This window comes from Peromyscus leucopus, chromosome 7 (assembly GCF_004664715.2).
Source record: "Peromyscus leucopus breed LL Stock chromosome 7, UCI_PerLeu_2.1, whole genome shotgun sequence".
Classification (NCBI taxonomy): Eukaryota; Metazoa; Chordata; class Mammalia; order Rodentia; family Cricetidae; genus Peromyscus; species Peromyscus leucopus.
In genome coordinates, this window is record NC_051069.1 from 24274293 (window position 1) to 24287386 (window position 13094).

Genomic DNA, 13094 nt, shown 5'->3' on the forward strand with positions numbered 1-13094 from the left:
TAAGAGCATCAAGGTAGTGTCTCATCTACCCAGGCCATTCACTTTTTGTAATGTGCCTTTCCCTCAGGAGCTGGGGATATAAGGGGAGGCACCAACCTGAGGGCTGTTACTCATCAGCTTGAGGACAGGAAATCGGTCTATAGCCACCCCACTGATGATGACTTGGGCACCTACTGTGTACCACGTTCGTCACACAGTTTGTTATCTAAACTGTTGTGTGAAGGTGAACAGTGCCCTTTAAGAGGTGCGAGGCCCGAGGTCATACTGTACCACTAACAATCAGAGGAACCCAGCGCCACAGCACTGTAGAACTTCCCCAGGCTTGATCATCGGCCTTGGTCCCCATCAGTATAGTGTGTGTAGAAGGAAGTCTCTTCCTTCACAGCCATCATAGTAGGAGGCATTTGTGGGCTCCTGTACTATTCACTGTGGTGCCTTGATTGCCCAGTCATGGAAGTTGCAAGAGGGGAAGTGAGGCCAGTGACGGTAGGTCAAGTAAGACCCTTCAAATCATCACTCTTAGATTTGAGGATGGTGTGTGTGTGTGTGTGTGTGTGTGTGTGTGTGTGTAACTGTAATCGATTCACCATCAGACTTGGATTTTCTTTGAAATGATTCAATGGCAATGGATTTGCATGTTACCTTCTGGGTGGCTGGTAGACGAAAATGATGCTGTTAAAAATTGCCCGTGAGTGATCATGAGAATGGGCTGGAGAGGCACCTTGCCTTTGACCTCCCAGACCTGGTCTGTCCTTGGAACTGTTGCCTTGTCCTAGGATCCCCTGAGAGGCACCCTGCCCAGCAGCACCTGTCTTTCCCTAACTTCTGCTGAATGAAGAATTATCAGAGTGAATGACTTTTCTCCTTTCTCTTCTCACTTTTCTGGGGGTAGAAAACATATCCTAATTGTTATAATGTGTCCATTTCGTACACTTGTTTATTTTGTGCATCTCATATATTAACTTTGAGGAATCTAATGGCAGATATATTGATGTTGAGGACATCTAACATTTACCGTATAGTTACTGTATGCATGTGTGGGGATAAAGACTTGACATGTATAATTTAAATTAACCATCGCTTAATCACTCGGGAAACAACTCACTCATTCAGGGAGATGGCCAGGAATGGTAGAATTGAGACTTGAACTTAGGTTTCTTTGATTCTAGAATGCATGTTTCAATGACATGACTCTTCAGCTTTCTACTGTGTGTGTGGTGGGGGATATGTTTCTAAGCCTATTACAGGGTATTTTGCAGCTAAAGTCAGCCTTGAACTCCTGATCATCTTGTCTCTACTTCCAAAGTGCTGAAATTATGGTGTGTACCATCAGGCCAGACTCTAGTGCTAAGAACTGAGTCTAAGAACTGTGGCAGTTCTTTCAAAGCCTTTCTGGTTCAAGTAGGAAGAATTCGGAACAGAGTGTTGTTCTTCCTATGGGACCCGGGATAGAGACTATAGGATTCCTGTGGAATCTGAGGGCACTGGGCACCATACTGCTCATCCAACTGCTGTAGTACATTAGTTGAGTGTTGTTCTCTCAGATCTAGCAATGCCTTGCTGTTGCCCCCAACCCATCCCAAGGTCTCACCTTGTGCAGAGTGGACCCTGAGCCATACACAAGGTACCAGCCTTTTCCCAAGTCAACAGTTGGACCTACACATGGCCACCCTCGGCTCACACGACACCTCCAGTGCCCATACATCTCTGGCTTTCTGCACCCTCCCTTTGATCTGGGACATTGCATCCCTGGCTTCTCTGCCTCCTGTTCTACAGTGAGTGAGGCCAGTGTCCCCAACCCAGTGTCAGCTGTAGGTCCTTAGAGCTACATCCTGGGCCACCCCTGAGACCGCTCGGCTTCCATTCAGTGGCATCTGCCCACCTGTTCCCCTTTTCCTGTCCTGTGTCCCTTACAGAAACTGATCCTTTCCAGTGTTTCATTTTGTCGATAAAGGAGAAAAACTAGAGCTAGGCAGAGCCACAGAGGGCCTGAGGCTGCAGGCAGCTCTCTCCGGGAGTACACAGCTCCTTGAGGGAAGGAACACGCAGTGCTGGCCTTTGGAACTGGCAGCCAGTGTGCTGTTCTCTGTCTGATAAGAGGTACTGTAAATAAAACTGTACACCGTGGCCTGTTGTAAAATGCCCAAGTCTGTACTCATTGTTCTGACAGCTTATGCTTTTTTTGGGTCTGCTGTTTTGGTACACTCTGTACTTCCTTATGTAAGCAGGCATGCATATCTCATCAGAACATTCAAGATGTTTATTTTAAAATCGCGAGGAATTAAAAAAAAAAAAAAAAAGGACACACCACTCAACATCAGATGCTGGCAAGGCACTAGGTGTCCCCGCCCCCACCCCAGCAGTTCCTTTTTTATTATTATTAGCTTGGGGGTTGGGGAGGCTTTGAAGAGGGAGGGATCTTTGATTTTTCCCCCCACTTTCTTTTGGCTTCTGCCTTGCTTCCCTAGAGAGACATCCCTCTGCATCCGATTGTGTGTAGTTTCTTTTATTAATTTCTGTATGCCTAGGACCCCCATCCCTACTCCCAGTCCCATTTCTGGTTAGGAAGACAAGGGAGGAGCTTCTGTACTTTGTCAGGAAGACTAGGCCAGAGGAGACGGCCACTGTGGGGGAGAGCCATGGCTCCCACCGGGCCTCAGCTTTGTTGTCATTGGAATCCTGACATTTAGATATATAACTTTGTGTTTTGGCTAGTGTCTCTGGCTGGTTTTGGGTTGAGTTCTGTGAGCCAGGGAGTTGGGGGGTGAGATCCCCCGACCCTTGCTGGAACCTTAGATGAGGTCCAGCCTCAGCCAGGCTGCAGTATCTACATCTTTTCTTCTCACGGAACCTTCACCTTATTGCATCCATCCGCATGTGGCCTCTGTCTAACCTATGGCTAGCACCAGGAAGTCAGGGCACGGGGGGGGGGGGGGGGAGTGGTTCTGTTCAAGCAACTCTCTGTACCTCAGTGTGAGACTGAGAACTTCCTCCGGCTCTGCGATGGGAGGGTCCCTGGGAATCTGGCAGGAGTAAGGATATCTGTCTGTCTGTCTCCAACAATCAGGCTTACTGACCCTCAGATAAACTTAGAGGTGAGGGTGTCCCATCAAGAAAACCACGGCCAGCCAGTGTACGTCCATCCTGGCCTCCTGAGGGAAGCCTGCCTGCAGATGGGAGGCTCAGAGTATACTAAAGAGAAGGGGGTTACTGCTGTGGGGTATAGAGTGGGCCAAGAGGAATGGGACACTTTTCTAACCTCTTCTCCTTTTCCTGTGAGCTTCCCAAGCCCCAGAGAGAAAGCACATCCTGTAGTTTCTACAGAGGGGCTGTAGAGAACCCTGAAGGTGTAGTCAGGACTCTGCCACCCCCCAGGCAACGGCATGGCAGTGCTCTGAATGCCCACTGTTTCCTTCCCAGGCCAGTTTTATATACCAGTCTACTTCCATAGAGCATCCAGTGTGCCGGGGAAGACGGGACAGAACCCGGAAGCAGGCCCATTGCAGGGGGCTCCAGGGGCTCGTCCCCGGAAGATTTAAGATCTGGGTAACTGAATTGCTGTTGATGCTGACATATTGGTCCTATGGCAGATTTTTCTGTTCCCCTCAACAAAACAATCACTCATTTTTAAATCAACAGGATGAGGGAGGGGTGTGTGTGTGTGTGTGTGGTTTTGAAATATGTCTTTACAAACGTGAGACTCACTTTATACAAGATAAATGGCCCTCAAATAACAGTGCATTGAATCTCAGTAAAATCAATCATACTTTAATTGCACAAAGGCAGTGTTTTAAAGGAATACTGGGTGGCGATGATGGGGGAGCTACTATTTACTGGCCCTGTATCTCCACCCACAATCAGGAGACTGTCACTTGACTCACTTGTTAGCTCTCTGGGGGACCTACTCTCCCAGATCCCATTTTACAGATGAGAAGGCGTGCTCATGGTTAGATAGCCTTCTGAGTGTCATAGCTACTGAGTTCCTCTGCTAAGATCTGGACTACTCTGTTGGACCCAGCTCCTAAGCCCTTAACCACAACGCAGCCACCTTGGGTGGCATTAATAATATCAGTGATCCCCCAGCAACAAAGAGTTTCATATTGATTAATATTTGGTGCCGACTCAAAGAAACAACAGAGGGGTCAGTGAGATGGCGCACTGGATAAAGGGACTTGCCACCAAACCTGAGGACCTCAGTTCTATCCCTGGGACCCGACTCACATGGTGGAAGGAGAGACCTGCCTCCCCATTCCTGCCGGAGCATGCCCCACCTCACATAAATAAATTAAAATGTAGAGAGTATTAGACAGATGATGGCCAATCCCATTTTATAGCCAGGGAGCCGTAGGTTCATTGAGGTACGAGGACTTAAGGCTTGTGTGATACCTACAGCCTCAAGTGTCTGACTCAGGCCTGGGTCCCAGTTCTCCTTGGTTCGCTGTGATTGGTAGAAAGGATTGGGTGGGGCCAGCTCCCCATCCTTCCTATTCCACCCCCTCTTCTGTTTATCATCTCTGTCTCCAAGTGGTCCCTTTCTCAAGTCGATCTCACCGACCACTCCTCTCACTGACCCCCTTTCTATTCCCCCTGCTCTCCTTGTTCTTGCTTTGCCAAGAGGCTATTCCATGACAGTGGTCTTGTTTCTTCCTGACTCCTCCATTTCCCCCACTAAAATGCCAAGTCATCTGAGGCTGCTCTTCTGATGCCCCACCTAAAACAGCAGCCCTGCCCTTTATCCCTCCTCACCCAGCTTGTCTCTATCACACACCTGGCTTGTTTTTCTTTGGTTTTAAAAAAAAAAAACAAAACTGCATTTACATCTTGACTATAAATTCCATGAGGACACTGTCCTCACCTTCTGGCTTTATTGGTGAGTACCATGAAACAGCCTCATGCGGGAAGGATCTGACAATCATGGCCATCTTGGAGCTGGGTCCCTGGAATTTTTATGTCTCTGTGATGACCCCCAGGACATTTTGTGTGGGTAACTGTTGCTGCTAGGCCCATATACACCCACCCTCTTTCAGCTCTCATGGCCGCCTTTGACACCTCCCCCCCAGCCTTCCCATGGATGCTTTCTACATGTATCAGAGCTGGGTGATGTCACTGTATTGCACTTCAGGAATAGCCGGGTGCTTTATACCCATTTGAGATGCTTTGGATGCAAACCTGACATCGTACCGAAGGCAGCAGTGAACAACATATGCACAGTAAACAGGCAGAGACTGTCTTATTGATTAACAGATGAGGCCTCTATTATCGATCAAAGCTTGGCGAGGGAATTTATCACTTTTAATTTCAGGGCTGCCAAATATTTCTGCCTCTGAGCCAGCCATTCCAGAGACAATTTAATGTACAGCCTTCTTGGGAGAGGGGATTTCATCTGGTGTCTGCCCGGCTCTGAGTTCCTCACCCTGCAGGGTCTGAGGATGAGAGTGTCTCTGTGCAGGCGTGGAAGGAATACTCGGGCTTCGTGAATGGGAGCCAGCACTGGGAGCGGTCTTCTGTGGTATCCAAGTGGAACATGGAGGCTGACCCGAGTCCTTCGGGGAGAGGAGCTTTTCACACACTGAGCTTACTATAGTGACTTCAGCAAGTGTGGAGTGAAGTGACATTGAAGGGCCACCAGATGTGGTCAGGCTGGGACTGAGGAAGCAGTCCTTTAGTAGATGGTGTGTGCTGGTCTGTTTTTATCTTCCTCTGAACCCCGGGTGATGGTGCATGGTTGCCCTTCATTTCCTCCCTCCCTCCTCCCTTTCTCCACTCATCTGCCATGAAAGTGAGCCGCTACTCACAGCCCCATTGATGGCAGTTTCTAAGAACCTCTCCACACCACATCCCTTTGAAGCTCACAGCTCTATTGGGTTCCTAACTTGATTGCGATTACAGGGCTCCAAAGCAATGGCAGAGCCCACGAGGTGCCTGCCCCTCCCGGTGTTCTTTGGGGAGCTGTGAGAACAGATAGAACCAAAGAGAATCAGATCCCTCGCAAATCCACCGAAAATCATTGATGGTTAATGATTCAGGCCAAGGGGAAGTTGCTCATTGTGAAGGAGCTGGAATTGCATCCAGCCAAGCTCCCCCATCCTGACTCTCTCTTCTTTGAAGCATGTCCTGTGTGCCCCCTCCCCTGAACGTGGATGAAAGTGGTCCTAGCTGTCACCTCCAAACACACAGACACCGCTTTGCCACCGTCCCTGTAGAATTTTTCTTGGCTTCATTTTCAAAGCTCTGTAAGCCATGGCCAGGTGCTTGGCCTGAGGATATCCTGTGGCCTTCAGGGACCCCCAGAGGTTGTCCTAGGCTTCCTCTTGTCTCTAGGTGAAACTCAGCCACAGTCACCCGAGGCAGATGACTCTAATTATTTTGAAGTCTCTTCAGGAAAAGCAATTTCATATCTGCCCTGGAGTGCTTTCTCTCGCATTTAGTCAGCCAACTCCTGCGCTGAACACATACTAGGGTATGTATAGCCTGTTCATCCCTGGAAATACATGTGTCAGTGACACTGGGGTCGTCAGGCTCTGCAGTCCTTATACTCTTCATTGACAAAAACTGTCCTTTTTGTGTGTTTAAGTGGTGTTTAAGTCTTTGTATTTTGATCTGTATTCCTTGAGGCACGGATTTTCAAACTTTTTTTTTTAGGCAAGGTCTTTGTAGCCTAGGCTGGTCTTGAACTTGTGATCTTTATGTTTCGTTTTCCTGGGTGCTGGGCTTGTAGACGTGCACAATCATGTCCATCCTCAATTTTTTTTAAAACAAATACTGGACTGATTTTTGCATTCTGACATGAAGGCCTGATATATCAAATGGGTAACTGGATTTGGTCTTGTTGCATTGTTAGAAGAGAGAGGGGAGCTTGCCTAGTTTCTTTGCAGATGGGGCCCCGAAAAAAGCTGAAAATAAGGAGGATTAAGAGTTCTGAAGTCAGGCTGTTGATATTTACATCTGTCTACCCTCTGTTCTGTGTGACAGCTGGCACATCCGTAACCTCTCTGAGCTTGTGGTTATCCATCTGCTAAATGGAGGGTGGTAGGGGTGTGTACTCCAAATGGTATTGTTAGGACTTGATGAAGTAATGCATGTTCAGCATTGTGCCTGATGGATAGTAAATCCGTGGGCAATCCTAGGTGGATTGAAAATAGCAGTAGGGGCTACAAATATGCAAAAAAAAAAAAAAAAAAAACCTTGTCTGGCGCTTCCCAGGCTGTAAGGTAAGACCTTCAGACACACATAAGGAAGAGTTCAGACTCATCGAATGGCACAGAGCAGGTTGGAAGGGGCAGAGCAGTGAGGGCTGGAGGGCATGCCCTTGGTGCATGGTGTTGAACGTGAAAGGGCATGGGATAAATGAGACTCATGCCTAAAGAAGATGCTAAGGGACAGTCTAGCTATGCAGTTCTGTGGCACACTGGGTCAAGTTATGGAAAACCCAGAGGTGAAATGAAGCAACTGAGAACAAGTACAGGCTGTCACCCTCTTACCTAAAGACAGATGAGGAATTATATGGCCCTTAAAGGACGATCCGACAACCTAAATCCAACCTTGAGTGTTCCAGGCATGATACTGCAAAGGTCAGGATAAGCGAGGATTTTCCCTTCACAAAACAGAGAAATGCACAGTGAAGACATTTTGAAGAAAAAGCATCAAGACTTGAGACCGGTGACCCTTAGATGAGATGCAGAAGACTCCTGAGCCAGTGGTATTGATGGTGTTTTACACGGACATGGTGACACTTTTGCCTTGAGCTTTGTATGTGTGGCTCACGCTGGCCCTAAGAATATTGATGGAGGTTAGGTTGTTGTCGGCTCCCACCAGGAGTCAGGCAGATCACGCCGTAGGCAAGATGATAATGGGTTCTCAGAGAGTCAAGCTCACAGGATGTTGTGGCTAAAGAAAGATAAGTCACCTTGCCTAGCTGTAAGGGCATGGCTATCAAAGCAGAGGCCTCAGTGATGACCAGGGATTGAGGGTGTAAGGGATGCAGAAAGGCAGAGGAGGTGTAGAAGAATGGGCAGTAGTGAGGAAGAAGGCAGCCCCTACAGGGAGCCACAGCAGCCTACTCTGGCTGGAAGGGAGTGAGGTGTGGAAAACGAAGCATGAAAGATGGTACCCCAACAAGAGCTGTGTGCATCCTAGGAAAGGGTTTGGCCATAATCCTCACAATACTGGGAAATTTTGCAGGGATATTAAGTGGCCAGATACAAGGAACAGTTAGGGGGTCACCAATGAGTTAATTTTGTGCATACTGAGCCAGAGGGTGTGTAGATCTAGGTAGTGTGTACTTTACTATGAGACACAAGGCAACAGTGATGTCTCTCCTTGTTGGTATCTTTCGATCCTATCCATCTACCTAGCAGAGCCAGCCTTTCATCTTCATGAGACATCTTACCCAGACTCTGTCTTAGTTTGTGTTAGTCATGCTGATTTTAGTTCTTCTCTTCCAGGAGACCTGGGTGAGTGATCACCTGTCCAAGGCAGATCTGGGCTAGCCACTGGAGCTATGGATTATCTCCAAGTCAGAATCTTGTATCCCAGCACTCCCCTAGTACTCAGGATGCTTCCCACCCACTGGACTATGGTTCTAACGTTAGCCATTTCTTTCTTTCAGCGGGTGCCAAAGCCTTTGTGTGTGATCAGTGTGGTGCCCAGTTCTCAAAGGAGGATGCTCTGGAGACACACAGACAGACCCACACTGGTGAGTGTCCCTGACTCCATTCCCCAGACTACCCAGTATTATATTGCAAAGGAGATCCGGGGATTTGGCGACATTCTCATCCTGGCAAATAGTATCATCATGTCTAGGGTCTTTGTGGATGGGAATGGGCTTGTGTAGACTCCTGTCCACGGGGCTGGCCAATGGTTGCAGATAGGAGAGTCCCCCGTGAGAACAGCTGTTCAGAGTTAGGCCAAGATTCTGTCCGTAACCAACCAGTGAGCCTCCATCTTCCCCAGGTGTGCTCTTGCTGGGGCCCTAACGAGTCTGTGGGATTGCCTAAGCATCCATTCCCCTAGCTAGTGGTCAGAAACCTCTTCACTCTCTCCCTGGTGAAATTCAGAAATCCTGGTGTAGCCTCGGTGTCTGATCCTCCCTGCTGTACCAGGTTGAGTCATCATCCCCAACACATCCATCTACACACAGGGATGTATTTGAACAGTATTAACTGACAGAGATAGAGCTCTGTTGCATTCCACCGTGCTGACTGCACAGCATCAGCATCATCTCATCACCATGATTGACAGCCCTGTCGCCATCGTAGTTAGGGTTCACATTGGTTGGTTGCTCACCACGTGCCAGGCACTATTCTCTTTGCTTTCCATGACTCCTTTTGACTAGTCTTTCAGGAACCCTGTAAGCTACTCTTTAAGTCACACATTAAGCAAAGGGGTCTTAAAAGAGGGCAGGCACTTGCTGAAGTCAGGAGCAGGGACATGTGTGACAGTTCAGAGGTTGGACTGCCTGGGTTTCATGGTGACTGGGGCAGTTCCTAAATGGAGCCGTGGATTAATTCCTTAACCTCTTCTCATTTGGGTTTCCCCATCGCTTAGGAAAGTGGGGCAGTGACAGTATGGATCTGTCAAACAGTGCTTTGTGGGGATTAAATAGAATATTTTACCGGAAGTGCCTCACAGAGTGGCTGGCTCATAGTAAGTAGTTAATGAATAGTAGTTGATCGATACAATTTAACAGATATTTATTGCATTCCTACGCTGTGTCCGGGCTGCTGGGGGCATTTAGGATACAGTAGCATGTGAAACTGACAATCCTGACTCTCATGGAACTGAGGCGGTTGTCGGGACAGAGTTTGGGCCACAGCCTGTGATACAATGTCAAGTTAAAGTGGGTGCAGCCAAGGAAAAGGAAAGCAGGTGAGCAGGAGAAGATGAGAGGAAGAAACTGGGATTTCAGATAAAATCGTCGTGGAAGAAGGCTTTGAGAAGGTGACATCTGAGCAGAAGCCTGAAGTGAAGGGGGAGCTACTCAGATGCCCCTGGGAGGTGTGCCTGGGCAGAGAGAGGGACCCGCCCCTGGAGAGGTCTTGAGACCAGGTGAGGCCTCTTAAGTTCAGAAGAGCAGTGGGCAGAACAGAGACCAAAGCGGCCGATGAGCACGAACACAAGGCAGATCGCTCAACCAACGCTAGAATTTGGGCTTTGTTTTGGATTGGCTACGGGCCCTTCTGAGGGGCATGTTAGCTAGTTGTTTCATTTGGACACTGTGACCAAGTGTCTAACAAAAGCTGCTTAAGAAGATGGAAGGGTTGACTTTGGCTCACTGTTTGAGGTTATGTGTCTGTCATGTCACCGCTCAGTTAAACCTCTTTGGACCCACCTTCTCAGACTCGCCCGGAGGTGTGTCTCCCAGGTGATTGCAAATCCAGTCCTGTTGACACAGAAGATTAACTATCACCAGGGGAGGGGAAATGTTTGCAAATCACATGTTAAACTTATTATAAGCTAGAAAACAGAAAGAGCTTTTACAAGCTGAAAATGCAATCTAGATAACCAAAATAGAAAATAAGTAAAGGGAGCATCACATAACTCCAGAGGACAGACATAGCCAAAGAGCACATAAAAGGATGCTCTATGCCATTAGCCACCAGGGAGATGCAGAACAAACCACAGTGAGATACCACTCACCCACCAGGATGTGACTCTCCAAAAAGAGAGATAGTGGCAAGTGCTGCTGAGGATGCTGAAAAACCAAAACCCCCATACGTTACCAGTGGGAAGGTAGAGGGGGAGGGCACAGCCACTTTGGAGAACCACCTGGAAGCTCTTAAGACGTTTAAACATAGAATCACCAGATGACAACAGTTTTACTTCTTCCTGTCTACGGAGAGGGATGAAAATGTGTGTCCATACAGAAACTTGAATGTGAATATCCATCGTGTCAGTCGAGTGGAAGTAACCCAGTGTTAATCAATTAACTGACAAGCAAAATACTAGGTGTACATGTGCAATGAATAGGGTTTGGTTGCAAAAAGGATTGAAGTATTGATAAGTGCTGTAGCACTGCTAAAGCTTAAAAAACATTCGTTGAAAGAAGCCAGACACAAAAGCCCATATGTTATATGGCCTCCGTTCATATGTAATGTCCAGAATGGGCAAATTGGTACAGACTTGGAGTACATTAACAGATGCCAGAGGCTGCAGATACTGGGAATACATAGGAATTGACAGCTGAGGGATACAAAGTTTCTTTTGGGGGAGACAAACATGTTCTAGATTTGACTGTGATGGTTACACAATATATTAAAATCCATTAAACTGTATACTTTTAAAGTAAAGGTCGATATGTTGCATGTCATGTGTATCATAGCTTTTAAAGCTGAATGAATATGTATGTGTGTGCATATGTAATCTGTCATTGTCAGGAAAACTAACTGGTAGTCCACATATGCCACCTCATGTATTTTCATAGATAGATGAATATAGATCTATAAATACATGTAGGTCTATCCACACACAAACTTGTATAGAGAAGGGGAAGATAATCCTTTGGGGAGTCTTAGGGGGAGCTTTGGAGGCTAATTCCAGGGCCCTGTGCTTGCTACGTGTGCACCCCAGCACCGAGCTACATCCCTAAGCTCCACTGAAGGACTTGGAGTGTTAGTAACCTGACTTGATTTATATATGCGTGGAAGAGCACTTGCGTTGGGAGTTGACCACAGTTGTCTCAGCTGTTAGCTGCTGTGTGAGACATGACTCCAGCAGCCCCTTAGGAAAACCAAGTGTTCTGAAGGTTGTTGGTTGGGCTCAGCTGGGCGGGGTTGGCGCCCTCTGAGTAGTCCACTGCGGTGTGTGTCACGGTGACGTCTCCGCTCACATATCCGACTTAGAACTCCTCCCACATGGGCCGTCAGCACTAGAGCAACCTCTGCCTGTTTCTGTAGAAGACAATAAATACCTCAGGCTACAGGAGTCAGGAAGCATGTGAAGCCGGCCTCATTATAAGCTAGGAGAACAACTAGAAACATCCAGTCTCAGCTCTGCTCTGTTTTACTGTTTAAAATGGCCACAGGTCAGCCCCAGAGGTAAAGGAGTAGACACCTAGACTTCCCTTCTCAGTGGCAAAGTGGTGAGAAGCTATGGGGAAACGGAAATCGGTGGCAGCCATCTTGGAGACAAGCAGCTGTAGTGCCTAGAGGATGAAAGGAAGACTGGGTTCGGTTCTGGTGCCATTTCCTCATTGCTAGACCACACAGACTCAGGAATCCCACTCTGGGAATTCTGACCTGGGGGGGCTGAGGGGAATCCAGCTTTGTCAGGTCCTTCAGGTCCTTCTAAGCCGGAGGGAGGCTGGGGAGGCAGAGTCCTGAGGGGAAGGAGCTTCGGGTGGGTTGCTCTCAGACAGACCCAGGTGCTCACTGATTACCTGCTGTGTCTTTGGCATGTGTCTGGGGGGGTGGGACAGCATGGTCATGTTCCAAGAACACAGGGGGCCCAAGCGTGGTCTGTGAACTTCGCTTTCTCCCGGAGACCTTGTGGCTTTCTGCCAACAGAGACTCAGAGAGAAGTCAGCTCTCTAGTGTCTGCTTGTGTGGCGATGAAGTGATGGCTGTTTGGTAAACCACATGCGACTTTCTCAGCAGAGATTGAGAAAACTAAGCTCTGGCAACGGTGAAGAGTGGAAAATTGGAATGGTAGAAGCCGGGTGTAGGCTGTGGGAAAACTAACCACCGAAGAGCATCAGCTACCTACTAGGACAGAGCAGGCACTCTGTGAGGCAGCCTGCGTCAGCCACTCCACAGCATCTTCCTGATGCGTGGCAGGGCTCCCTTATCACTAGTGGTAGTGCTTCCCGCCAAACTCTGCGGTACCCCTCAGGCTGCCCTGATGTCAACAAAAGAACATGTGAACTCCATTCACCATCTCTGTTTTAGAAAGGAGGCCTCGGGAGCCAGAGCTGGGGTTCAGTTGCTAGAGTGTTTACTGGCAGCGTGAATCCCTGGTTCCCATACCCACCCAACACTGCCTACGTGGAACATGGTGGTACATGCCTGTCATTCCAGCATCTCCAGTGGTGGAAGCAGGTGGATCAGAAGTTCAAGATCATTTCCAGCTACTTACTAAATTTGAGGCCAGCCTGGAGC

General features: G+C 48.2%; 1 protein-coding gene across 3 annotated transcripts in view; it reads left to right on the plus strand.

Annotated features, from left to right (window-relative positions):
- The window catches only part of Zbtb16 (zinc finger and BTB domain containing 16), a 185136-nt gene that overhangs the window by 110601 nt on the left and 61441 nt on the right, over positions 1 to 13094 (plus strand). For all 3 annotated transcript variants that reach the window (XM_028864850.2, XM_028864851.2, XM_028864852.2), the window contains exon 4: positions 8609 to 8695. In XM_028864850.2, the coding sequence (XP_028720683.1) occupies positions 8609 to 8695 (87 nt within the window). The remainder of the gene's footprint in view (positions 1 to 8608; positions 8696 to 13094) is intronic.